This window comes from Salmo salar, chromosome 01, assembly GCF_965601325.2.
Source record: "Salmo salar chromosome 01, fSalSal1, whole genome shotgun sequence".
Taxonomy (NCBI): domain Eukaryota; kingdom Metazoa; phylum Chordata; class Actinopteri; order Salmoniformes; family Salmonidae; genus Salmo; species Salmo salar.
The window spans coordinates 14,628,964-14,656,687 of NC_138291.1; the positions used below are offsets into that span (position 1 = coordinate 14,628,964).

The window sequence follows — 27,724 nt, forward strand, 5'->3', positions numbered from 1 at the left end:
CCTCTTGTCGGCTTGGGGAGCTGAGTGGAAACCACCACAGTACAGTTCAGGGTTCAGGTCCACACCAGCCCATTAACAGGAGGCAGGAGGAAGCAACAATAACAGAGCAGCTCTGCCAGGGAAAGCACATTGTGTCAGTCTGGGAGTTGGATGTCCAGCAAACCAGCGGTTCGCAAACTTTTTCACACTGGGCCCCCTTCCATGATTGGGTAATATCCTTCACCCCCCCCCCCCCCCCCCCCCCCCGCGTGCTCGCACCACGTTCATTTCTATGGGCACAAGCACTGTTCATGACACAAACTATTCACACCCCTCTTGTTGGTGGAGAGAATTTAGCAGGTTTAAAGCTTATTTCCTGCAATTCTACACATTTTGTCAAGGGCAAATGTTCTTGCAATTCTATACATTTTGCCATGTCTAACGTGTACTCGTGATATTTGAGTGACTAAAAAAGTACAACAAAATCTATGGGCAAAATATCCTAAATAAAAAACAGCTGACATGGGCTAGTTGATATGGAATTTTATAAGGTATGCAATGACTAACATGACAAGAGGAACTGATTATGCACTACCCAATTTCCAAATTACACCTTGTGCATTCTACTATTACAACTTTCAAGATGAAGTTTAAAGCCAGACGGATTTCCTTAAAATATTTTTTAAATATCCTACAGCTCAGCAGCCTTGCTTGGCAGCCTGTGAATTTGGCGCATCGAGGAGGATCTGGTGTGAGCTAGCCTGAACAGAGTGACCATTGTGTGAACGGCACAGACAATATAGCCTGGTCTGGGAGCTGAGAGACTGAGAATCAGGGTGACAGGGACACTGACTGGAAACTATAGGGCCGTAAGTCGATGGGCCCCGCTGACTGACAGATGAGGCTCCATAAGGGCCCTAACAGGATGAGGCTAGGCCACCACCACGTGGCTAGGGAGGGATTACGCTGAGCGAGCAGAAGGTAAACAGATTATTCCCGGAATGGAGCTTGAATTTTGAATCTCATCACCATTGTCACACTTATACCGACAGTGGAGTAACTTGGAGTTCCTTTCCATGCCCCCTCACCTTGGCACCTTTTTCAATCCTTCGTCCAGGTCTGCAGGGATCATTGACTGACTCAACGATCAAACCAGGATTCTAACTCCAGTATTCTAACACCAGGATTCTAACTCCAGGATTCTAACTCCATCTGCTAAAACCTAACTGGAGCCAAGACAATAGTGAACAACTCCTCTTTTGGCTCTAGAGCCTAGAGACTTTGTCAACAGTGACAATACATTTTTCCTCATGGACTCGAGATAAAGGTTTTCAGAGACTTTCCTTTTGTTTCCAAATGAAAACTTTTTGGCTCTGAAAGGACCTAAACTAGTCCATCATGCATTTGAGAATGGGACTGTTCCTCACCCTATTTCTCTTTACCCTTGCAGCCCCTCGAATCAAAGGTAAGCTCTCACTCCAGGGACCTGTCTGGCTTGTTGTTTTGTTTCCTGTCTCACAGTGTAATTGAAGTGAAAATACAGTTGTGTTCTTTCACAATGATGGAGGTATAGTGTGCATGCTTGAATACAGTACATTCTTGATGGGTCAGATCAGAGGGCAGAACCATTGTGACAGTATGGCAATTTTGACAAATTGACTATTTGCAAATCTCTCATTAGAAGTTTATTCATACTGCAGAACTGAATGGAACCAACTTGAAAGCAAAGTGTATTTTGACAAAGTTTGTGACCTGCTTGCTGCATTACGTAGGAGGACTTCCACAGAGAGCAGTGTGAGCCACTTGACTTCGACCTACACTCAATCAACGGCATTTACAGCTGCTTTAGCCAGCAAATACAGCATCAGCTCATCCTACCTGTCAAACTTCAATCCATGTGTTTTTTTGCATTGATTTGAATATACATTCCTTTAAAAAGTAATAAACCTGGGGGGAAACTGTTAGGCCACATTATACAAGTCACTATTGGCTACATTGAGCTAGTTGATCCCTATGAACACATTAACAAAAATTCTACAAAACTTTTCTATTAGCCGACTTCTGTTGGGTCCAGATTTTGGCTGGATTGTGTCTTTGGTCCGTTCATTATCCCAAAAGAAACAAAGGCATTCTGTTCTCAGTGGCTCTGGACACTAATCTTTTCTGCCTTGTAGCTCTGTTCTGTGAGGCCCTCACTGTGGTGCTCCGCATTAGGGGCCATTTCCCCTGCAAGACCACATGCTAGTCTATGTGCATTTCAGAATCCTCATTCCTCACTGAGCACATTTCACATGGTGTCTTATTTGTTTTTCAAAATCTTCTCTAATTGGAGAATAAGTCTGGGTTTTGCGGCTAATGGTCCCCATTCCGAACCTAGCATTAGAACTTTGAAGTTTATTAGTGTCCAGTTGGGGTTGAGTGGGGGGGGGGGGGGGGGGGGGGGGGTCACCAGGTCATTGGCATTGGCATTGGGCATTGTCCCACTTTGAGACAAACAATGGATCACATTCTTGGCATAAATATCTCTGTAAACGGGCCAAATTGGGACCGGCAGCACCTTTGATCAAAATTAATTGATTCTTATTACGGTTGGTATGTGTATGATATCACACTTCAATTAACCCAATGTTTCTGTGACATTGGGAACTGGATATCCGGATACTGGACAGTGAGAGACACAAACTATAATGTTGTGACTAAACAAGCTAATTTTGGGAATTACCATTTCAGACAGCCTTGCCATTGCAATGGATTAGCAGTGTCTGTCTACCGACCAACTCTTCTACTGAGCTTATAGATGGTAATCTCTCAGACAAGGCACTTTCTGGCCACCTCTCTGAGGTCAAAGTATAAGTGTTTATATCGTTTACACTGATTTCTTTGTGGCCTCTACTGCCTAATCCCGAGACATGGCAGGCAGGTCAGATGAAGCCCCTAGCCCCTGTTAGGAACTCATTGCGCATGGGACTTAATGTCTTTAAAGGTCAAATGCAACCATTTTTATCTCAATATCAAATCATTTCTGGGAAAAAATTAAGTACCTTACTGTGATTGTTTTCAAAGTAAAATAATTAACAAAAATGCTTCTTAGCAAAAAGCAATTTCTCAAACAAGAATTTGGCTAGGACTGTCTGGGAGTGGTCTGAATGAGGGACCGAATTGGATGAGCCAAATGGGAGGAATATGTAATCTGAAAACAAGCTATTATTGGCAGAGAAGTTTAAAACTCTGTTATTGGTGTATTAACTTATACCGCTTGGTGATGTCGCCAGGCAGGCCAAAACCCCATGCCTGCAAAACTATCTGACATTTTTGGCGGTCTTTTCAAACAGCTCATAATACACTACTATTCCAACCTCATTGAAAAATATATATAAAACACAGGAAAATCCATTATTTACTGCACTTCCCCTTTAAGAAAGCCTCACTTTGAATGGAGTGACTGTATTCACTGGCCTATTTTTCTTTCATAACACCATGGCACTACCTTGCTGTGACAGACGAGACTGTGAAACGGGGGAAGTGGAGATCTTGTGTTTCCTGAATAGAGTAAAGCCAGCTAGGTCATATATAGCTATTTCAGCAATTGGGGATCACTCTAATACGGCAACGATCTGAAGGACTCTGAAATAACATTGGTTAGTCATAATTGTTACAGTTAAGGTGATCTAACCTGTTATTGTCCTACTATGTCATTCACAAAGGACCACTGAGCTATAGCTTTGTGTTGAGTCACTGTACAAGGATATGATGTCATTTGAAACAAATGCTGAGCATTGATGACTTTCAATAAAACACTGGCTCTTGACTCCCTTTGAAGATGCTCTGTAACGCAACATGAACTAGTTTCATTGTGCTTCCAAAATTAGACTTAGTATCCTCAGATACTTCACCTTGCTACTTTAGTGTCTATTTATATCCAGTGATAGACAGTCGTCCACTTAAAACACTGGACAGTAGCCATTAGGTACAGTAAAATATTCTTTAGTAGCTACCATTTTAAATACTCTGAGTCAGTTCAGGTTAGACCTGAGATACTGTTTGGGAAAGAAAACAGCATACACCTCATGTTTTTTTTTTCGTACCTATATTTAACCAGAAAAACATAGCCAAATTACAAAAAAAGTTGTATTGTTTCATACACGGCTACGTGCAGTGAAATGTGTTGTTTTGCAGGGTCAGCCATAGTAGTACGACACCCCTTGAGAAAATTAAGGTTAAGTGCCTTGCTCAAGGGCACAGACAGATTTTTCACCTTGTCGGCTTAGGTATTCAATTCAGCAACCTTTCGGTTATCGGCCCAACACTCTAACCGCTAGGCTACACTATATTTAGGCATATTTGGCCAAAAAGGTATGCTAAAGATAACCATTTCTATTGTGTCTTTTGCAGACCTACAGGTCCAAGATTTGTTTGGAATCCGAGATGTTAAATACAGACACTTCCTAGAGAGTCTAAGACCAGTCAAACACACCACCAATGTCAAAATGATAAAGGACCTGGACAGGCACCGGACAAAGAGGTCGACGTTCTTCACCACGGGGGTGAAAATATGTCCTCAAGAGAAGATGAAGGAGGTAATCTCCAACCATCGGGCCTACTACAAACTTAGAGGTAAGGGCATGGTGCTAGCGGCACCAAGGTTGTGGGTTCAATTCTTGCTGGGGTCACATACATTAAACTTCTAAAAATGTATGCACTCCCTGTACTGTCGCTTTAGATAAAAGTGTCTGCTAAATGGCATACAAACTCAGCAAAAAAAGGAAACGTCCTCTCACTGTCAACTGCATTTATTTTCAGCAAACCTAACATAAATATTTGTATAAACATAAGATTCAACAACTGAGACAAACTTCCACAGACATGTGACTAACAGAAATGGAACACCGTGTACCTGAACAAAGGGGAGGGGGGGGGGCAAAATCAAAAGTAACAGTCAGTATATGGTGTGGCCACCAGCTGCATTAAGTACTGCAGTGCATCTCCTCCTCATGGACTGCACCAGATTTGCCAGTTCTTGCTGTGAGATGTTACCCCTCTCTTCCACCAAAGCACCTGCAAGTTCCCGGATATTTCTGGGGGGAATGGACCTAGCCCTCACCCTCTGATCCAACAGGTCCCAGACATGCTCAATGGGATTGAGATCCGGGCTCTTCGCTGGCCATGGCAGAACACTGACATTCATGTCTTGCAGGAAATCACGCACAGAACGAGCAGTATGGCTGGTGGCATTGTCATGCTGGAGGGTCATGTCAGGATGAGCCTGCAGGAAGGGTACCACGTGAGGGAGAAGGATGTCTTCCCTGTAACGCACAGCATTGAGATTGCCTGCAATGACAACAAGCTCAGTCCGATGATGCCTGGACACACCGCCCAGACCATGATGGACTCTCCACCTCCAAATCGATCCCGCTCCAGAGTACAGGCCTCGGTGTAACGCTCATTCTTTCGACGATTAACGTGATTCCGACCATCACCCCTGGTGAGACAAAACTGCGACTCGTCAGTGAAGAGCACTTTTTACCAGTCCTGTCTGGTCCAGCGATGGTGGGTTTGTGCCCATAGGCGACGTTGTTGCCGGTGATGTCTGGTGAGAACCTGCCTTACAACAGACCTACAATCCCTCAGTCCAGCCTTTCTCAGCCTATTGCGGACAGTCTGAGCACTGATGGAGGGATTGTGCGTTCCTGGTGTAACTCAGGCAGTTGTTGTTGCCATCCTGTACCTGCCCCGCAGGTGTGATGTTCGCATGTTCCGATCCTGTGCAGGTGTTGTTACACGTCCCTGTAGCGCTGTCTTAGGTGTCACACAGTATGCCCAAGGAGCCTGGGCATCTTTCTTTTTGGTGTTTTTCAGAGTCAGTAGAAAGGCCTCTTTAGTGTCCTAAGTTTTCATAACTGTGACCTTAATTGACTACCGTCTGTAAGCTGTTAGTGTCTTAACAACCGTTCCACAGGTGCATGTTCATTAATTGTTTATGATTCATTGAACAAGCATGGGAAACAGCGTTTAAAACCTTTACAATGAAGATCTGTGAAGTTATTTGGATTTTTACAAATTATCTTTGAAAGACAGGGTCCTGAAAAAGGGACGTTTCTTTTTTTGCTGAGTTTAAGGGTGTGGATCTAATGGGAACAGGAAAATATCACATAAATCCTTACAGCATTCATAGCGCACTAACTGTAAGTCGCTCTGGATAAGAACATCTGCTAAATGACTAAAATGTAAATAGTCATGGGACACCTTCAGACAGTGGGATGATTACGCTAGTCTAAAAACAGTGGCTCTGAACTATATCCTATTTTCCTAGAGAGATAAAGCAGTTAAACAGAAAATCTGTCACTAAATTTAACAGTTTAATAAATAATTCCGGGCTTCTAAGTTATGGTTGAGACTTTACAATGTCGGAGAAGTTTGACTTGTGTTACGTACGCCCTTTGGAGGGGTGAACGCAACACCCACTACATCTCAACTCCCATGGAGGGAAAAAAAAAGTATGTGATCATAGGTGCAGGGAAGGACGACCGAGGCAGAGAAAAATACAGTTTACATGGAATTATTATTACTAACACACGGTAATGTGGGGAAAAGGGGCTGGACGGAACCAAAGTAAAGAAAGTAAAAGTTAAGGAATCCCCTCTCCTACCTTCCCACTTCTAACCTAACCTAATCTTTAGCACCACCTGGCGCGCTAACCAAAAGAGGGGATGGCCTCCCAGGTCTTACCTAGTGTGCATAAACAGGTTAAATACTACAGGTTATGTATGCCTGCAGGCCTCTTGCCTTAAAACTCCCAAGGTGCGTTCCCCTTCCACCCCTCTGAAGGAGTGGCTACAAAATAATATTTAAAACACTTTTTCTGACCGCCACAACAACCAACACAGTACATAAAAAGAAGCTCTCCTCTTTGAGGAAGGAACACTGGCTTTTATCAAGCTGGAGGAGTTGGTAATTGAAGAAACAGCTGTATCCCCTGACGAGAGGGAGGGGTCAGAACTCCCATCAGTGATGGGGCCGACCAATCAGCTGCTTTAGGAATCCAGGAAGCCATTTCCTGAAATAGACACACATACAAACCCACAACCACACAGAAACTGGGGAACGCAACACTTGTTAATCCCACAGTAATATACAGGACCAGTCATACGTTTGGACACACCTACTGATTCAAGGGTTTTTCTTTATTTTAACTATTTTCTACATTGTATAATAATAGCGAAGACATCAAAACTATGAAATAACACATATGGAATCATGTAGTAACCATAAAAGTGTTAAACAAATCAAAATATATTTTATATTTGAGATTCTTCAATGTAGCCACCTTGATGACAGCTTTGCACACTCTTGGCATTCTCTCAACCAGCTTCATGAGGAATGCATTTCAAATAAGCAAAGAGAAATGACAGTCCATCATTACTTTAAGACTTGAAGGTCAGTCAATTATGAAACTGGATCTCATGAGGACCGCCACAGGAAAGGAAGACCCAGAGTTACTTCTGCTGCAGAGGATAAGTTCATTGAGTTAACTGCACCTCAGATTACAGCCCAAATAAGTGCTTCACAGAGTTCAAGTTACAGACACATCTCAACATCAACTTTTCAGAGGAGACTGTGAATCAGGCCTTCATGGTCGAATTGCTGCAAAGAAACCATTACTAAAGGACACCAATAACAAGAAGAGACTTGCTTGGGCCAAGAAACATGAGCAATGGACATTAGATCGGTGGAAATCTGTCCTTTGGTCTGATGAGTCAACATTTGAGATATTTGGTTCAAACCGCCGTGTCTTTGTGAGACGCAGAGAACTGATGATCTCCGCATTTTCCACCGTGAAGCATGGAGGAGGAGGTGTGATGGTGTGGCGGTGCTTTGTTGGTGATACTGTCAGTGATTTATTTCGAATTTAGAATTCAAGGCACACTTGAACACGTTCAAAAAGTGCTCAGCATATGTGGGAACTCTTTAAGACTGTTGGAAAAGCATTCCTCATAAAGCTGGTTGAGAGAATGCCAAGAGTGTGCAAAGCTGTCATCAGGGCAAAGGGTGGCTGCTTTGAAGAATCTAAAATCTAAAATATACTGCTCAAAAAAATTAAGGGAACACTGAAACAACACAATGTAACTCCAAGTCAATCAAACTTCTGTGAAATCAAACTGTCCACTTAGGAAGCAACACTGATTGACAATAAATTTCACATGCTGTTGTGCAAATGGAATAGACAACAGGTGGAAATTATAGTCAATTAGCAAGACACCCCCAATAAAGGAGTGGTTCTGCAGGTGGGGACCACAGACCACTTCTCAGTTCCTATGCTTCCTGGCTGATGTTTTGGTCACTTTTGAATGCTGGCGGTGCTTTCACTCTAGTGGTAGCATGAGGCGGAGTCTACAACCCACACAAGTGGCTCAGGTAGTGCAGCTCATTCAGGATGGCACATCAATGCGAGCTGTGGCAAGAAGGTTTGCTGTGTCTGTCAGCGTAGTGTCCAGAGCATGGAGGCGCTACCAGGAGACAGGCCAGTACATCAGGAGACGTGGAGGAGGCCGTAGGAGGGCAACAACCCAGCAGCAGGACCGCTACCTCCGCCTTTGTACAAGGAGGAGCACTGCCAGAGCCCTGCAAAATGACCTCCAGCAGGCCACAAATGTGCATGTGTCTGCTCAAATGGTCAGAAACAGACTCCATGAGGGTGGTATGAGGGCCCGACGTCCACAGGTGGGGGTTGTGCTTACAGCGCAACACCGTGCAGGACGTTTGGCATTTGCCAGAGAACGCCAAGATTGGCAAATTCGCCACTGGCGCCCTGTGCTCTTCACAGATGAAAGCAGGTTCACACTGAGCACGTGACAGACGTGACAGAGTCTGGAGACGCCGGGGAGAACGTTCTGCTGCCTGCAACATCCTCCAGCATGACCGGTTTGGCGGTGGGTCAGTCATGGTGTGGGGTGGCATTTCTTTGGGGGGCCGCACAGCCCTCCATGTGCTCGCCAGAGGTAGCCTGACTGTCATTAGGTACCGAGATGAGATCCTCAGACCCCTTGTGAGACCATATGCTGGTGCGGTTGGCCCTGGGTTCCTCCTAATGCAAGACAATGCTAGACCTTATGTGGCTGGAGTGTGTCAGCAGTTCCTGCAAGAGGAAGGCATTGATGCTATGGACTGGCCCGCCTGTTCCCCAGACCTGAATCCAATTGAGCACATCTGGGACATCATGTCTCGCTCCATCCACCAACACCACGTTGCACCACAGACTGTCCAGGAGTTGGCGGATGCTTTAGTCCAGGTCTGGGAGGAGATCCCTAAGGAGGACATCCGCCACCTCATCAGGAGCATGCCCAGGCATTGTAGGGAGGTCATACAGGCACGTGGAGGCCAAACACACTACTGAGCCTAATTTTGACTTGTTTTAAGGACATTACATCAAAGTTGGATCAGCCTGTAGTGTGGTTTTCCACTTTAATTTTGAGTGTGACTCCAAATCCAGACCTCCATGGGTTGATAAATTGGATTTCCATTGATTATTTTTGTGTGATTTTGTTGTCAGCACATTGAACTATGTAAAGAAAAAAGTATTTAATAAGATTATTTCATTCATTCAGATCTAGGATGTGTTATTTTAGTGTTCCCTTTATTTTTTTGAGCAGTGTATATTTTTATTTGTTTAACCCTTTTTTAGTTACTACATGATTCCATATGTGTTATTTCGTAGTTTTAATGTCTTCACTACTATTCTATAATGTAGAAAAGAGTAAAAATTAAGAAAAACCCTTGAGTAGGTGTGTCCAAACTTTTGACTGGTACTGTAGATGTTCACTTAAATCCTCTCATAAGCCCTGGAAAGTCATGTATTTGCAGATTTTATGCATAGATTCTGTTGAGTGACTGGCTAAATTCAGAAACGGGGTGACATTGAGGTGAGGGTATTCAAACAGTGAATATCTCGTGGAAATAATAACTTCACTTTATGAAATGAAAATGCAAGAGAATGTCTCAAAGGCATAAACATATTGGATAATTCAAGTGGTTGTTGCTCCTCATAACAGAAATAAATACAACAAAAGCTTTAAGGCTTTTTGTGATTCATGTTTCTAACATTCCAGACCATCAGGTACATTTTGTTCCCACATTGGGAAGTCACATTTAACTGATACATTATTCAAAGCTGTTCAATCATATTAACGGTATGTGACAAAATAGTTTGCCCAAACCTAGGCCATAATGATTCCATTGTTGAGTCTCATCTTACACGTATACGATAATGAAATGCGAAATATTGACTTGCCATTTAGTCTATATGATAAGAATTGTTCTCATTCAGGTCTTTATTCAGCTGTTCTGATATGTTTGACTATACTTTTAGTTTGTCAGGAAGCGATATGGGAGGCCTTCCGTATCTTCTTGGACAGGGTTCCTAACTCCGAGGAGTACAAACACTGGACCTACGCCTGCCAGCATGGCTCTCTCTGTCTGGACGAGGTGGCCAGGAACTTCAGTAGTACCCAGGAACACATTGACATGGTGGCCAGAGTGAGTACTAAAACCTTCATGCATTCCCATGCATCATAGTAACAAGAGTAACATTGAGGGATAATAACAGTGATGGAGATATAATATGTTACTCTATATTTAAAATGTGGGTGTCGGTTTGTTTTTAGAGAGTTGCTGAACAGGAGAAGATCCAGAAAGAAAGGTAGGTAGGTAGAGAAAAGGTTGTAGAAATGTACTATTTTATTTGATTTAATTGGTAGAAGGCAAAAACAGGTCAACTCAAATAACCCTCCTTAGCTCTCTAAACTGATGGAGCCTGTACATCTGGTGGCCTGAGTTAACATACATCTCTGACCTGACCCACCTTCTCTGTGCATCTCAGCCCAAACAACTTGGGTGACAGGATGATCATGGTAGGATTCTGGACCAAGGCCTTGAGAGCAAGAAACCCCCTTTTGACCTTTTGTACATTTCAGTTTGATTGTAATTGTTGTAAAATATCTATTCTTGATTTCCAGCGGTGAAGTACCAACAGCTAGAGGAACTGAGACCGAGAAATGTAAGTACTCCACATTCATCCATACAGTATGTTAACTGTAATAATACAACATTTTGGAATTAATTAATTCATGCACAATGCTTACTTTGTAGGCTCGAAAACTCCATCAGAACTGTTTAGCATACCGAATGAAGCAGAGGACGTAAGTTAAATCATATTTTCTGAGAGCTACCTTGCCTTGGCTTTATAATCTTCATTGAATGTTGATAGTTTCAATGATGGCCATTGAAAATGACATTGCTGCTTTTGCTTTCCACAGATAACAGAGATTCCAAACATTGTGCCAGATGAGGCGGTTATTGAGGAGCAGATAGTGGAGTTCAGTGTCACCATAGCTGACCCTGGCTACAGTGAACTTCTTCTGAGAGACCCTGCAGCTCCCCAGTACCATGACATCACACGCAATCTCCACGATACGGTGAGGCGAACAGGGAGGAAATGTCCTTTAAAAGTCTTAATAAATACGAACAAGTAAATTAGCCTTTATTGCAGAGATGGGTTTAGTGAACTACACAATGACTAAACTTGACTGAGGCCTGTTGACTCATTTTAGCTCCCAGAGCCAATGCCTAGGCTTTAACTCATTGGGCTAACATAGGTCTTGAGTCACCCAGATGACTCAAGTTTGAAACCTGGTGTGTTAGATTACTAAGACATTCACACATGTAAGAATTTGACTCTAAAGGATTATTTTCAATTTTTTTATATCACATTCTTAAGGTAATACTTTTATTGAAGAACTGATTGTTGGCCACATAATTAGGTAGGTCTTGGGTGGGACAATCCTTAAGAAGCCTCATTGTATATTGCTTTTCATAGGCATAGATAGCCATTGCACAAAGGAAAATGTGAGCAGTGATTTGAGATAATCACAAGCTCCTTCAGCAAAAACAGTATCGAAAGGATTGCAAAAGTCTTTTGCAGGCATACAACATTTGTGAATGACTATTTATGCTTTTTCCTAGTCTAGAATTTGTAATATGAACCTTTAATTAACTAGGCGAGTCAGTTAAGAACAAATTCTTATTTACAATGACAGCCTACCCCAGCCAAACTCTAACCCGGACGACGCTGGGCCAATTGTGCGCCGACCTATGGGACTCCCAATCATGGCCGGTTTTGATACCCTGGAATAGAACCAGGGTCTGTAGTGATGCCTCCAGCACTGAGTGTCTTAGATCGCTGCACCACTTGGGAGCCCAAAATGAGCTTGTGAGCAAATGAGCTTGTGCTTTTTAAGAAGCTTACGATAAGGGTAAATCAAGCAGTGTATTGGGCAACATCAAAAGACTGAATTGGATTTGTAACTCCAGAAAGATAAAGTGTGTAAGTAAAGCTCATGAATGATTCCTAGAGAAAATGCATGTCTGTTGACGGCACATAGGTGATCCTACAGTGAGAGATCCATATTATGATGAAAGTTATTTTTCTGTATTGGCTATATCTTTTCCATTTGTGTGATGTTATTTTGCTTACAATGATTATTGCCCCAGAGAGAATGCTGCATGAATCGAAGAAAGATGTGTTACCTAAACATAACCGTAAAATTTATTTTCTCCACAGATGGTTCACGTTTTTGACAAACTTCCTGGGTATAAAGATCTTCGTGTTTTGGGATTTCGGTTGGTTGAATTTAGGTAGGTTGGTCAAGGAACTGTGAAAGTACTAACAAGTCAGACAAATCTTTCATTCCATTGAACAGGCTCCATTAGACATACACACTCTCTGCGCAGAGTGATGCTGTCTCATTAGCAAAGGAATAACAAAACAGTGTTCCATTAGTCAGAGGTCTCTCAAACTTTGGCATTTGCTATATTTGCTAAAATTATTAGATAATGAAAGCTGTCAGAAAAACATACAATTTCCCTAATATAAGCTCTGCTTTGTTGACAGATCTGATGATGTGTCAGTCCGCTATGCTGTGGTGTTTGAGACGAATGGAGAAGACCATGACACAGAATCTAGAACCACTCTAGAACCAGGCACAGGGACAGTTGTTTACACAAACGGGCACAGACTGAAGGATCTGGTTTCCAAGGCCTTGAGCAAAGAGACATCCCTGCCTGTGGACATACAAACACTCAGTTTTGAACCTGGTAAGCTTTATTTAAAGCTCAGGTCAACTGGGATCTAATCTTTGAAGAAATGCTAACTTTTATGTTTTCCCTACAGATCCCACGGTTTCTCTACGCGATGAGTTGGAAGCGACTACCTTGGAGATCTTGCTAGAGGAGGTTGTTGGGCATACTGAAGGTTTCTTACCAACTGTTGCTGTCGGAGAGGAATTTCTTAAAGCATTTACAGACACACCTGAGGAACTCACTGTTGTGCCTTTAGGTGACTCAGTTACTGTTCTTCTCACTGAGGCTACCACTGCCTCCCCTGCCACTGAAGTAACCCCCAATACCCCCCCAGAGGAACTTACTGAGAGTCCTCCCTCAGAAGAAGTAGAGTTGCCTCCAGTGGTGGCTACAGATGAGATGCTTGAGGTAGAGGAGCCTGCAGTGGATGTTACAGAGGAGACGATTGAGGTAGAGGAGCCTGCAGTGGATGTTACAGAGGAGACGATTGAGGTAGAGGAGCCTGCAGTGGATGTTACTGAGGAGACGATTGCAGTCAAGGAACCTCCAGTGGGTGTTACAGAGGAGACGATTGAGATAGAGGCTACAGAGAGGACGCTTGACGTAGAGGAGACTGCAGTGGATGTTACAGAGGAGACGATTGCGGTCAAGGAACCTCCAGTGGGTGTTACAGAGGAGACGATTGAGATAGAGGCTACAGAGAGGACCCTTGACGTAGAGGAGACTGCAGTGGATGTTACAGAGGAGACGATTGAGATAGAGGCTACAGAGAGGACCCTTGACGTAGAGGAGACTGCAGTGGATGTTACAGAGGAGACGATTGAGATAGAGGCTACAGAGAGGACCCTTGACGTAGAGGAGACTGCAGTGGATGTTACAGAGGAGACGATTGAGATAGAGGCTACAGAGAGGACGCTTGACGAAGAGGAGACTGCAGTGGATGTTACAGAAGAGACATTTAAAGTAGAGGAGCCTCCAGTGGATGTTACAGAGGAGACGATTGAGGTAGAGAAGCCTGCTGTGGATGTTACAGAGGAGACGATTGAGATAGAGGAGCCTGCTGTGGATGTTACAGAGGAGACAATTGAGGTAGAGGAACCTGCTGTGGATGTTACAGAGGAGACGATTGAGGTAGAGGAGCCTGCTGTGGATGTTACAGAGGAGATGATTGCAGTAGAGGAGCCGGTGGATATTACAGAGGAGACGATTGAGGTAAAGGCTACAGAGGGGACTCTTGACGTAGAGGAGCCTGCAGTGGATGTTACAGAAGAGACATTTGAGGTGGAGGAGCCTCCAGTGGATGTTACAGAGGAGACGATTGAGGTAGAGGCTACAGAGGGGACGCTTGATGTAGAGGAGCCTGCAGTGGATTCTACAGAGCAGACGATTGATATAGAGGAGACTGTGGATGCGACAGAGGACTACCTTTGGGTTTGGCCACCAGTTACAAGAATGGTTGTTACAGAACAGCCTACCACCGAATTAATTACTCTCTTCCCCCCTGAGGAAGATGCTGAGGAGACCCTCCCAACTGTTGAACCTAAGGAAGATGAAGGTAATGTTCTGCTTATAAACCAAGTGGCAAAATTTATGGAAGCATTTTTTGATTTCAATTTCAATCTTTTTGATTGAAATGGATTTGTATGTCATTTTCTGATATTTTTTATTTTATTTAAAAAGGACCCACAACTACTGAGGCGGCTTTAGAGGAGCAACCAGACGGAGACAATCAAATGATCACCAATACAGCATCTCTACACGTAGAACCTGCATCCATCGAAACATTCACCACTGCTACACAATCACCAAACATGCCTTTATCTGAGGATGATGTCATCCAAGCAGAGCCTGAGGAAGTCCCCTCAGCAAATATTCCCCCTGGACCTTCAGAAGGATGGGACACTCTCCAAGAAGAGGAACCACTTGAGACGGATGTGGATATCTCTAATGACTCGGACATGCAGGAGGATGTAGAAAAGGTAGAGGACGGTACAGAAGCCGCCAATACGCTGGACGAGTTTGGCAGTGGATTAGAAGGCCCATTTGAGTCCACTGCACCCCCAGCACTCACACACATGAACACTCCTTTAATGGCCAGTACTGGAAAAGCCAAAGAAATGGTGGTGTTCTTTAGTTTGCGAGTCACTAACATGATGTTTTCAGAGGACCTGTTCAACAAAAGCTCTCCTGAGTACAGGTCATTGGAGAATACCTTTCTTCAGCTGGTAGGTAAACACATATTTGTGCTCGATATTATCTCTCTGCATGCCTTGTTGTCATACCTGTATTTTTAGCTGCAAGCTCTTGTTTCAAACTGTTTGATAAGCTAATTGTGCATTAAGCAATGGTTGGGTGTTTGAAGTGAAGTGAACATTTAAGTAGTCCCAAGTGAATAGGGGCTATTTTTTAAACTAGACAAGTGATGATGTAAGCCTGATTATATTAATTAATTACATTAATTAATTAATCGATACTGGTGCTATATGTTAACAGCCAAGTACATTGGGGTAGAGTTCTCAGAGTTCATCAGAAGACCTGTCCATATAAAAAACTGGCTACATTTTGTTTTACTTAGAACCAGTTCTCTGAGCCCAGAGACTCGCCAAATCCTGGAGCCAGTAAATCTGGGACTGGGAGACAGAGGACGTTAGCTTCAATACCGGTACTTCCATATTGGAACTATTTCTTTCATGTCTCAGAGAGAGCATGGCCTACTTCTTTTCTAAATGTTCTGTACATATCTCAAACATTTATTAGAATCTATCTTAGAATTTGCTTTCATTGACTAACATTTGCCTGCGAGTAGCAATTTACAAAAAGTTACATCTCTTCAACCACTGACTCATTTGTCAACGGTGTTTGGTTAAATGACACATACAGTACCAGTCAAAAGTTTGGAAACACCAACTCATTGAAAGGTTTTTCTTTAATTCGACTATTTTCTACATTGTGGAATAACAGTGAAGACATCAAAACTATAAAATAACACTTATGGAATCATGTAGTAACCAAACAAGTGTTAAACAAATCTAAATATAGCCACCCTTTGCCTTGATGACAACTTTGCAAAGTCTTCGCATTCTCTCAACCAGCTTCATGAGGTAGTCACCTGGAATGCATTTCAATTAACAGGTGTGTCTTGTTAAATATTAATTTGTGGAATGTCTTTCCTTCTTAATGTGTTTGAGACAATCATTTGTGTTGTGACAAGGTAGGGGTGGTATACAGAAGATAGCCTTAGTTGGTAAAAGACCAAGTCCATATTACGGCAAGAACAGCTCAAATAAGCAAAGAGAAACGACAGTCCATCATTAAGACATGAAGGTCAGTCAATGTGGAAAATGTCAAGAACTTTGAAAGTTTCTTCAAGTGCAGTTGAAAAAAACATCAAGCGCTATGATGAAACTAGCTATCAGCTATGATGAAACTAGCTATCATGAGGACAGCCACAGGAAAAGAAGACCCAGAATTAAATTAGTGTTAACTGCACCTCAGATTGCAGACCAAATAAATGCTTCACAGAGTTCAAGTAACAGACACATCAAAACATCAACTGTTCAGAGGAGACTGCGTGAATCAGGCATTTATGGTCGAGTTGCTGCAAAGAAACCAGTACTCAAGGACACCAATAAGAAGAAGAGACTTGCTATAGCCAAGAAACACAAGCAATGGACATCAGACCTGTGGAAATCCAAATTTTGAGATTGTTGGTTACAACCGCGGTGTCTTTGTGGGACGCAGAGTAGGTGAACGGATGATCTCCGCAAGTGTGGTTCCCACCATGAAGCATGGAGGAGGAGATGTGATGGTGCTTTGCTGGTGACACTGTCTGTAATTTATTTAGAATTCAAGGCACACTTAACCAGCATGGCTACCACAGCATTCTGCAGCGATACGCCATCCCATCTGGTTAGTGGGACTATCATTTGTTTTCAACAGGACAATTACCCAGAACCTACCTCCAGGCTGTGTAAGTGCTATTTGACAAAGAAGGAGAGTGATGGTGCTGCATCAGATGACCTGGTCTTCACAATCACCCGACCTCAACCCAATTGAGATGGTTGGAGATGAGTTGGACTGCAGAGTTAAGGAAAAGCAGCCAACAAGTGCTCATCATATGTGGGAACTCCTTCAAGATTGTTGAAAAATCTAATCTAAAATATATTTTGATTTTCTAAACACTTTTTTGTTGAAACTGGTTGAGAAAATGCCAAGACTGTGCAAAGCTGTCATCAAGGCAAAGGGTGGCTACTATTTTGGTTAATACATGATTTCCAAGTGTTATTTTATAGTTTTGATGTCTTCACTATTATTCTACAATGTAGAAAAATAGTAAAAATAAAGAAAAACCCTTAAATGAGTAGGTGTGTCCAAACTTTTGACTGGTACTGTACCTGCAGTTTCTGAAATGCACTTTTAGTAATCAATGTAAAGATTTAACGATTTCTTTCTTGTCTGTTCGTCTGAGTCTTTCAACTATTTTTTTGTTCTATGTTGTTGGTTTTGTCTAAGACAGTGACATTTGCCTTAATTCTGTGCATTATGCTCAAGTTTTGGTTTATCTGGGTCTCATTTGGTGATAAGAGCTAGCTCATGGCAATGAGGTTTGTTCATAATAAACCATGTCTACGGATGTGTATAGAATTTGTAAGTCTGTCCACCAAGATTTGCCAAAGTTTAATAAGGTAAAGAAAGCTAAGAATGGCTGTTTCAGGTATGAAATGGTGTATAGGTATACAGTGCATTCGTAAAGTATTTTTTTACACATTTCGTTACGTTACAGCCTTATTCTAAAATGCATTAAAAAATCCCCTCATCAATCTACACACAATACCACATAATTGACAAAGCAAAAACAGTTTTAGAAATGTTTCCAAATGTATTACAAATAAAAAACTGAAATATTACATTTACATAAGTATTCAGACCCTTTACTCAGTACTTTGTTGAAGCACCTTTGACAGTGATAACAGCCTCAAGTCTTCTTGGGTATGACGCTGCAAGCTTGGCACACCTGTATTTGGGGAGTTTCTCCCATTATTTTCTGAAGATCCTCTCAAGCTCTGTCAGGTTGGATGGGGAGCATCGCTGCACAGCTATTTTCACGTCTCTCCAAAGATGTTTGATTGGGTTCAAGTCCAGGCTCTGGCTGGGCCATTCAAGGACATTCAGAGACTTGTCCTGAAGCCACTCCTGCGTTGTCTTGGCTGTTTGCTTAAGGTCGTTGTCTTGTTGGAAGGTTAACCTTCTCCCCAGTCGGAGGCCCTGCGTGCTCTTGAACAGGTTTTCATCAAGGATCTCTCTGTACTTTGCTCTGTTCATCTTTCCCTCGATACTGACTAGTCTCCCAGTCCCTGCAGCTGAAAAACATCCCCACAGCATGATGCTGCCACAACCATGCTTCACCGTTGGGATGGTGCTAGGTTTCCTCCAGACGTGATGCTTGGCATTCTGGCCAAATAGTTCAATCTTGGTTTCATCAGACCAGAGAATCTTGTTTCTCATGGTCTGAGAGTCCTTTAGGTGCATTTTGGTAAACTCCAAACAGGCTGTCATGTGTGTTTTACTGAAGAGTGGCTTCCGTCTGGCCACTCTACCATAAAGGCCTGATTGGTAGAATGCTGCAGAGATGGTTGTCCTTCTGGAAGGTTCTCCCATCTCCACAGAGAAACTCTAGAGCTCTGTCAGAGTGACCATTGGGTTCTTAGTCACCTCCCTGACCAAGGCCCTTCTCCCCCGATTGCTCAGTTTGGCCAGGTGGCCAGCTCTAGGAAGAGTCTTGGTGGTTCCAAACTTCTTTCATTTAAGAATGATGGTGGCCACTGTGTTCTTGGGGACCTTAAATGCTGCAGAAATGTTTTGGTACCCTTCCCCAGAACTGTGCCTCGACACAAGTCTGTCTCGGAGCTCTACGGACAATTCCTTCGACCTCCTGGATTGGTTTTTGCTCTGACATGCACTGTCAACTGTTCGACCTTATATAGACAGGTGTGTGTCTTTCCAAATAATGTCCAATCAATTGAATTTACCACAGGTGGACTACAATCCAGTTGTAGAAACATCTCAAGGATGATCAATGGAAACAGGATGCACCTGATCACAATTTCGAGTCTCATAGCAAAGGGTCTGAATACTTATGTAAATAAGCTATTTCTGTTCTTTATTTGTAATACATTTGCAAACATTTCTAAAAACCTGTTTTCGCTTTGTCATTATGGAGTATTGTGCGTAGATTGATGAGGAAAAAAAACATTATTTTATACATTTTAGAATAAGTCTGTAACATAACAAAATGTGGAAAAAGTCAAGAGGTCTGAATACTTTCTGATTGCCCTGTATGTCCATATGGGCAGCGTTATGTCCATATGGGTAGCAGTATGTCCATATGGGTAGCGTTATGTCCATATGGGTAGCGTTATGTCCATATGGGTAGCGTTATGTCCATATGGGTAGCGTTATGTCCATATGGGTAGCAGTATGTCCATATGGGTAGCAGTATGTCCATATGGGTAGCATTATGTCCATATGGGTAGCAGTATGTCCATATGGGTAGCGTTATGTCCATATGGGTAGCAGTATGTCCATATGGGTAGCAGTGTGTGCTCTCTTTTCAATTACGCAAGAAGACGAGAGATAAGATGTTGTTATATATATCCTGGTTTAAGTTTTTAAAAACCACAGAGTGAGACAATTATTTACATCAATAGTTTTTTTTAGGAACATCGAACTATTGTGGACAGCTTAGAAATGTGCTTGGAATCATTTTGATCTTGTGCTCTGTAGCTTTTAATTCTCAATATGCATCACAATGTTTGTATTACATTCTGACTAGTGTGCATGCTTGCTTTAGCTTGCTACATACATTTGAAAGAGGCATTGTGGTAAAGGAACATTTGGTAATTTTGGGTAGTTATTAAAAAAACACAAGCCACATTAAAATATTCTTTTCATATGTTGACTACTTATGTGTCCGCGTGTGTGAGTAGGACTGTAGAAGTGAATGAATTGTGCCAATTGTTGGATAAACTGAATAAGTGGCTGATATTGCTAAAGCAGGAAAGTCTCAGTTGTTTGTGCAGTTGTGGGAGTAAGACTTGCTAAACTCTCTCATTGCTAATTGTATGTGGACAGCCCCGGGTTGGTCTGAATCATAGAACCCAATAGACTACTATAGACAATGTTTACCTCAGGGGGTTTCTCACTGAGTAAGAGCCTTTAGGTAATGCTGGTTAGCACAAGCACCACACACATTTTACAAGAGTACTTTTTAGTGGTCTCAATCAGCCTAGTTCAACATAAGTCAATTGTGTTTTTGTGTGCACGAATATACAGTTGAAGTCAGAGTTTACATACACCTTAGCCAAATACATTTAAACTCAGTTTTTCACAATTTCTGACATTTAATCCTAATAAAAATTCCTTGTCTTAGGTCAGTCAGGATCATCACTTTATTTTAAGAATGTGAAATGTCAGAATAATAGTAGAGAAAATGATTTATTTCAGCTTCTATTTCTTTCATCACATTCCCAGTGGGTCAGAAGTTTACATACACTCAATTAGTATTTGGTAGCATTGCCTTTAAATTGTTTAACTTGGGACAAACGTTTCGGGTAGCCTTCCACAAGCTTCCCACAATACGTTGGATGAATTTTGGCCCATTCCTCCTGACAGAGCTGGTGTAACTGAGTCAGGTTTATAGGCCTCCTTGCTCGCACATGCCTTTTCAGTTCTGCCCACACATTTTCTATAGGATTGAGGTCAGGGCTTTGCAATGGCCACTCCAATACCTTGACTCTGTTGTCCTTACGCCCTTTTGCCACAACTTTGGAAGTATGCTTGGAGTCATTGTCCATTTGGAAGACCCATTTGCGACCAAGCTTTAACTTCCAGACTGATGTCTTGAGATGTTGCTTCAATATATCCACATAATTTTCCTGCCTCATGATGACATCTATTTTGTGAAGTGCACCAGTCCCTCCTGCAGCAAAGCACCCCCACAACATAATGCTGCCACCCCCGTGCTTCACGGTTGGGATGGTGTTCTTCGGCTTGCAAGCGTCCCCATTTCTCCTCCAAACACAATGATGGTCATTATGGCCAAACAGTTCTATTTTTTTCCATCAGACCAGAGGACATTTCCCCAAAAAGTACGCTCTTTGTCCCCATGTGCAGTTGCAAACCGTAGTCTGACTTTTTTATGGCGGTTTTGGAGCAGTGGCTTCTTCCTTGCTGAGCAGCCTTTCAGGTTGTGTCGATATAGGACTCGTTTTACTGTGGATATAGATACTTTAGTACCTGTTTCCTCCAGCATCTTCACAAAGTCCTTTGCTGTTGTTCTGGGATTGATTTGCACTTTTCGCACCAAAGTACGTTCATGTCTTGGAGACAGAAAGTGTCTCCCTCCTCAGCGGTATGACAGCTGCGTGGTCCCATGGTGTTTATACTTGCGTACTATTGTTTGTACAGATGAACATGGTACCTTCAGGCATTTGAAAATTGCTCCCAAGGATGAACCAGACTTGTGGAGGTCTACAATTTTTTATTTCTTTTGATTTTCCCATGATGTCAAGCAAAGAGGCACTGAGTTTGAAGGTAGGCCTTGAAATGCATCCACAGGTACACCTCCAATTGACTCAAATTTTGTCAATTAGCCTATCAGAAGCGTCAAAAGCCATGACATCATTTTCTGGAATTTTCCAAGCTGTTTAAAGGCACAGTCAACTTAGTGTATGTAAACCTCTGACCCACTAGAATTGTGATACAGTGAATTATAAGTGAAATAGTCTGTCTGTAAACAATTGTTGGAAAAATAACTTTTTTCATGCACAAAGTAGAAGTCCTAACCGACTTGCCAAAACTATAGTTTGTTAACAAGAAATTTGTGGAGTGGTTGAAAAATGTGTTTTAATGACTCCAACCTAAGTGTATGTAAAATTCCAACTTCAACTGGACATGTACAGTATGAGATTTCAGGAACGTCTTTACAGGATATAGGCAGGATTACAGCTAATAGCATGGTTAATACAATTGGTTCAAGAGCACAAGAGAGAACAAGCTTTCCTCCCAATACAAATAGGTCATAAGGAATTGGTACGTCATCACATTGTTTACGTTCAGCATTACCATTGCTATTTTGGACAGCCCTGCCTCCTCAAGTACAAACCATAATCGCTTAAGCCCAACAAAGATAAACACTACTTTCTTTTAGAGGTCTGCATTCATACCAATTGCAATTGCAGCTAATGTTATGAAACTCGTCCAACTTGCCCTACATCAGACGTCTATATTTGGTTTTAAGGCTTAGCTTGAGTTTGGTAGTGGGAAATATTCTTGAATTCCACAGAAGTGCCTTAACTTTGTGTTATGTAACATCCTCAGCCTTTAACTTCAGATGGATATCAATACAAATTGGATTGCCTGCTCTTACTAACAGGGATCCAGACACTTCATAGTAGAACGAAAGCTAGAGTACTGGAGGGCAGAAATCTACTGGTGCAGTCTTGAAATGGAACATGTTGTTTAAGTAAGATTTACTTGATATTGTGATATAAAATACATAAAAACATAAGCCAGTCAGTTGATACTAATTCAAATCAAACCAAGTCAAATTTTATTGGTCATATACACATGATTAGCAGATGTTATTGCGGGTGTAGAAAAATTCACAGCACAAAACGCTTGGAATACTATAGGACAAATGTTGCAATGCAGGACAAAATGCATGACAATTCCTGGATTTATCTAATAGAAAATTGTTAACTTCTGCTGCATTACTTTTAGAATATTTAATTTAATTTAACTAGGCAAGTCAGTTAATTGACTATTAAGTTATTTTATCATTTGATAAAAAGGTAGAGTTACACAGCTGCACCCAATAAAGTTAACCAGTCTTGTAATTTTAATCAGCTACATATCTAATAAAAACATCCATACTCCATCTCCAATTTTAAGTGGTTGCCCAAACCAGGGATTCAACATTAACCAGTGTGTCCAATTATTCTGCAATAGAATGTTTTCTGCCAAAAACGAATGTGGTCAGAAGTTTGAATTGGTAAGTATTCACAATAGTTTTTGTAAGTATAGTTACATGTATGTTTTGATAATAGCTTAACTGTCCTTTAAATGGGCTAGCAAGACAAAGGTCCACAAATGTTTTCATTATTTCAATAGAAAGAAACACTTGGTCAGTCAATGTAAATGCCAGTTATGGCAAGTTCTGACTAATTTCATTAGGTAGTTCCAGTTCAGGCCCATTTAAACGAAAAATCAATTTATGTTGAACGTCGTGCCCCATTTGTGATGTATCCTAGAGCCCCCTGCTTCCCCGTTGTCATACTACTTATTTTACTCCTGTCTCTACTGGTTTGTGTAGCAACCAATAACATTGGAAATGGAGGTTTAAGTAACTTCATAAAAAAATACTACCCATTTGTTTGATTAGAAAATGTTAACTGCAAAACATTTTCAATAATTGAGAATATGGTAGGGTGGTTTCACCAGGACATCAAAAAAAGAACCAGTAGATACACGTGTAACATCTAGACAAGTTTAAGCAAGTTTGTCATGCATCCTGGAGGTTTGTGTACACAATTTAATAAACTCAATATTAAGAAAAACTGTATTTGATGACATAGTGTACTCTAAATAGTATTCTGTTATTTACTCAAATGAACATTGCAAGGTTATTGCTATACGGACCTAGTTTGTGCAAAGCAGGGCGTTAAGACTACAGCACAGTGAGGATTGCGAACTTGTTGGATTTGAAATGCTGAGGCACATGGATGTACCTAAGCAATACCCCTGCTAGCAGCACGTTTGCTGGGGGCCTTATACAGTATGGAGCATGGTGCTCTGCGAGGTGAATGAGGTTGTATGAGGCCCATAGGCTGTGTTTAGACAGGCAGCCCAATTCTGATATTTTTTTCACACTAATTGGTCTTTTGACCAATCACATCAGATCTTTTCACATCAGATCTTTTTCAGAGCTGATCTGATTGGTCAAAAGACAAATTAGTGAGATAAAAAAGATCAGAATTGGGCTGCCTGTGTAAACTCAGCCATAGTGACCTGGCCCTGGTGATAAGTGGAGTAACCCAGTCAGATACAGCTCCATAATGCCTCTTATCTCTTGGATTACAGGCATTGAACAGCTGCGTTAAAGCACCATCATGTTTCCTTCTCACAGTATGTGGTTTTCCTGTAGTTCTCGCTTGTCTAAATGCAGGTATCTTACTATTGAAGACGAGAGAGCAGCTATAATAGTGATGCTCAAGTCTATTATTCTTGCTGGCAGTCAAGGTCATTTTTTTAATTGCCAATCAGAAACTTTCAATGGACTCGGTAAATGGAGAGATGCCATAGATATGGCAAGAATAGAGAAGTTGACAGATTTGAAGATTGTTCTGGTGGATTTGAAAACGGTTGTATTGTTGGTTTTTGTATTTGTTTCATGGACAGATTTTTGTTGACAGATTTCTCGTCGTACAGGTCTCAATGGCCTGGCCTTCTCGGTTTCTTACATTTTAACCTTTTCTCTTTTAACTTGGAACTAACTCAGCCATAACTCCTTACAGAAGGGACACTAACTAATGCAGGGTTTTGTGCTACATTTAGTAATGTTGATCATTTCAAGCCTGTAATTTGCACGGTTATATTGTGATGAATGAGATTATGTATGCATACATTTTATCAGTAAAAGAAAAGTGCACTTCTGTTTAAATGACTCCAAACTCACAGTGAGAAGAGAGCGAAATATGGGAACTTTTTCATAAAGCATTCATTTGAATTCAAATCTCTTCATTTGAAATCTTATACCCAGATTAATTCACTAGTCCTTCATGGGGATGGCATTGGTGATGCTTTAAGATTACTTTCATGTAAAATACTGTATGCCAAAATGGTGTACTCTGTCCCAAATTACCATAACAATGGCCAATACATGGTTTTCTAATTTAAATGGTGTTTGCCATAATGATGTCTTGAGGACTACCATGCCAACCAATACCATTTCCTCCTTAAAACTAAAAGCGAATCAAGTCAGATAGTTTTGAATGTCAACAGAATTACTAGTCAAATTACCGTGAGAGTGGAATCCCAAATGTGAATAAAAGGGAAGTGCTGAAGCATCAAATGTGTGCTCTATACCCATTAATTTAGATAATCTCCCCTCTTTTCCAGCTTCTCCCATATCTGCAATCTAATTTGACAGGATTTAAGCAATTGGAAATCCTCAACTTCAGGAATGGTAGTGTTGTGGTGAACAGCAAGATGAAAGTAGAGAAAGATGTGCCACATAACCTGACACAGGCCGTTCACTGTGTGCTCGAAGACTTCTGCAACGCTGCATCCAAACGACTAGACATTGAGATTGACAGTCGCTACCTGGACATAGAACCTGGTAAGCAATCTCTATACTGGCCTCAGAATGTTCTCACTGTCATAGACAGAAACAGCTCCTATCTAAATGATGGGGGCCCGGAGGATTAATTATACTTCTAGAATGCTCAATCTGGAAAGGTCAAAAGAATGCATGTCACAGCAGCATAACTGCGTTGTCCTCTGCAGATGATGTCAAAAATCATTACTCTCTAGTCTCACAAGCACTTCCCTGGCTAAAACCTCATTACCTGCACCTTATTAAAAACAGACACCTTTATTCACATCAATCAACGTGCCCTCCAGTTTCTCCTTGATCAGTGCTATCCGGGGTTCCTTGGGACGTCCCTACCCTAACCCCTAACCTTAACTGTTACATTTCAACTTCAATATGGGGTATGGACATCCCAAGGATCTCGGATAACATGGACCATTTCTCCTTTGCATGTGAGGACAATGAAGGAAGAAATCGGGGAGAGAGAGGTGAACAGCATTTCATTAATGGTAATGAATTATCCTCTTACTCGTTTCAGCTGACCAAGCAGATCCCTGCAAGTTCTTGGCCTGCAATGAGTTCTCCCAATGTGTGGTAAACAGTTGGACCCAGGAGGCTGAGTGTTTGTGTGACCCTGGCTACAGCACTACGGACGGTCTGCCCTGCCAGAGTATTTGTAACTTGGAGGAAGAATACTGCTTCAACGGGGGCCTTTGTGACATCATCCAGGGTCATGGAGCCACCTGCAGGTAGCCACGAGCTAACCGGCCAAACAGAAAGCTACGGTCCTCACTTTCCACCAACTGAAACACTAGCAACATAGCTCTTCTTGATGTTGTCTTGCACTAATAAAAGATCTATGAAATTCTTCAAGACCTCTTCGGATTCAACAACGCACGTGCCTTGAATCCGAAAGGCATTTTTGACATATTGAGATATACTTTTTATTTTTTTATTTTTTATTGTAGTAGAAGAAACTATAGCCAATGGGGTTGACACTAATCCTGTTTTCTCTCGAACATTTTAGATGTCCTGTAGGGAAATACTGGCACTATCACGGAGAGCGCTGCAATGAGCTGGTGTCGCTGCCTGTAGATCCAGCCATTTTCATAGCCTGCCTGGTGGGGAGCCTCACCTTGGTTTGTGCCATCATAGGCATCTTGGTATTCATAAACAAGAAATGTTTCGGGAACCGAAAGACTGTGACTTTGGTGTAAGCAGGCCTTTTTAACCTTTTTATTTGTTTTAGAGAGTTTTTCTACAATAGCCAGTTGTTGTTTTACAGCTTGGTTATTACGATCTTGTTATCTCCTTTGTGTTATAGGCATACAATTGCTCCCTATGCCTTTGAGAACACATTGAGAGTGAACCCTGTTTTTGAAAATGACGATGGCATCTTGACTCAAGTATCCAGCATAAGTACACCAGCACCCTCGAGTAGTGGTGCTGGTTCTTCCCAAACATCAGAGCAAGAAGCTTTTCGCGCTATTGAAAATATACATCTAAGTATTGAGGTAATCTGTATAGCTCAATTGACCCCATATTCTAAACAAACTAATACCACTAAACCTTATGCAATCATCACCTAATGTTTTCTAATTCCGCTTATGACAAATAATCCTTTCGATTCACAAGAAACAACCTTCTATCCTGGCTATAGTAAGAACAGGGCTGACAAAACAAGAAAAGGGACAGCTTCTTTGTGATTAAAAGTAAAGCTTTAATGAAGTAAAGTCCTCACATAGGTTCTGTGGTACATCTCAAAAACTTCCAGAACAGATCACATAACAAAGGCTTAAAACACTCAGAGAGCACGATGCATTGCCTGAGGAAGACCAGTCGGCTGAAACGCGGTGCGTTCTGAGTATTTCTAATATTATCTGTTCTGTTCTTTTTTTTAAATGCACCACAGATAAATATAACTTTTCTTCATTAAATCTTTATTTTTGAATTGCCAAAGAAGCTCTCCTTGCTTTTACTTTGAATGATCAGCTCTTATGCGCTCCTTTTATTCTTTCCACTCTTATGGGATGGTTAGTTCCTTCAACAAATTCTGAAGGAACGCGTTTCTACTCCATAGTACAGTGAGGTATACTTTCATACACTAAACCCATTCTATAGTATCCTCATTATTCAGTATCCATGAAATTGGATGAACCCTCAATGATACTGTAGAGATTAAAATGTCTGACTGTCTATCAATTCCTAAAATCTATGTGCATGCATTTCAATTCCCCTGCACAT

General features: G+C 41.7%; 1 protein-coding gene across 1 annotated transcript; it reads left to right on the top strand.

The window, feature by feature from the left end:
• The first annotated feature begins 839 nt into the window (after positions 1–839).
• LOC106565104 (interphotoreceptor matrix proteoglycan 1) lies at positions 840–26,607 on the top strand. Its single transcript, XM_045714526.2, has 13 exons — positions 840–1,444; positions 4,372–4,593; positions 10,343–10,509; positions 10,638–10,672; positions 10,989–11,029; positions 11,122–11,171; positions 11,289–11,447; positions 12,593–12,666; positions 12,923–13,125; positions 13,202–14,665; positions 14,791–15,335; positions 25,288–25,507; positions 26,019–26,607. The coding sequence occupies exons 1-13, from the start codon at positions 1,378–1,380 to the stop codon at positions 26,231–26,233; spliced, it is 3,462 nt and encodes a 1,153-aa protein (XP_045570482.2). The 5' UTR covers positions 840–1,377; the 3' UTR covers positions 26,234–26,607.
• The last annotated feature ends 1,117 nt before the right edge of the window (positions 26,608–27,724 follow it).

Bases quoted from the DNA above. Each gene is read 5' to 3' on its own strand.
- LOC106565104 (XM_045714526.2), top strand. From the start codon at position 1,378: ATGCATTTGAGAATGGGACTGTTCCTCACCCTATTTCTCTTTACCCTT. The intron at 10,510-10,637 runs GTGAGTACTAAA...GTTTGTTTTTAG, and splicing joins ACATTGACATGGTGGCCAGA to AGAGTTGCTGAACAGGAGAA. The intron at 12,667-12,922 runs GTAGGTTGGTCA...CTTTGTTGACAG, and splicing joins TTTCGGTTGGTTGAATTTAG to ATCTGATGATGTGTCAGTCC.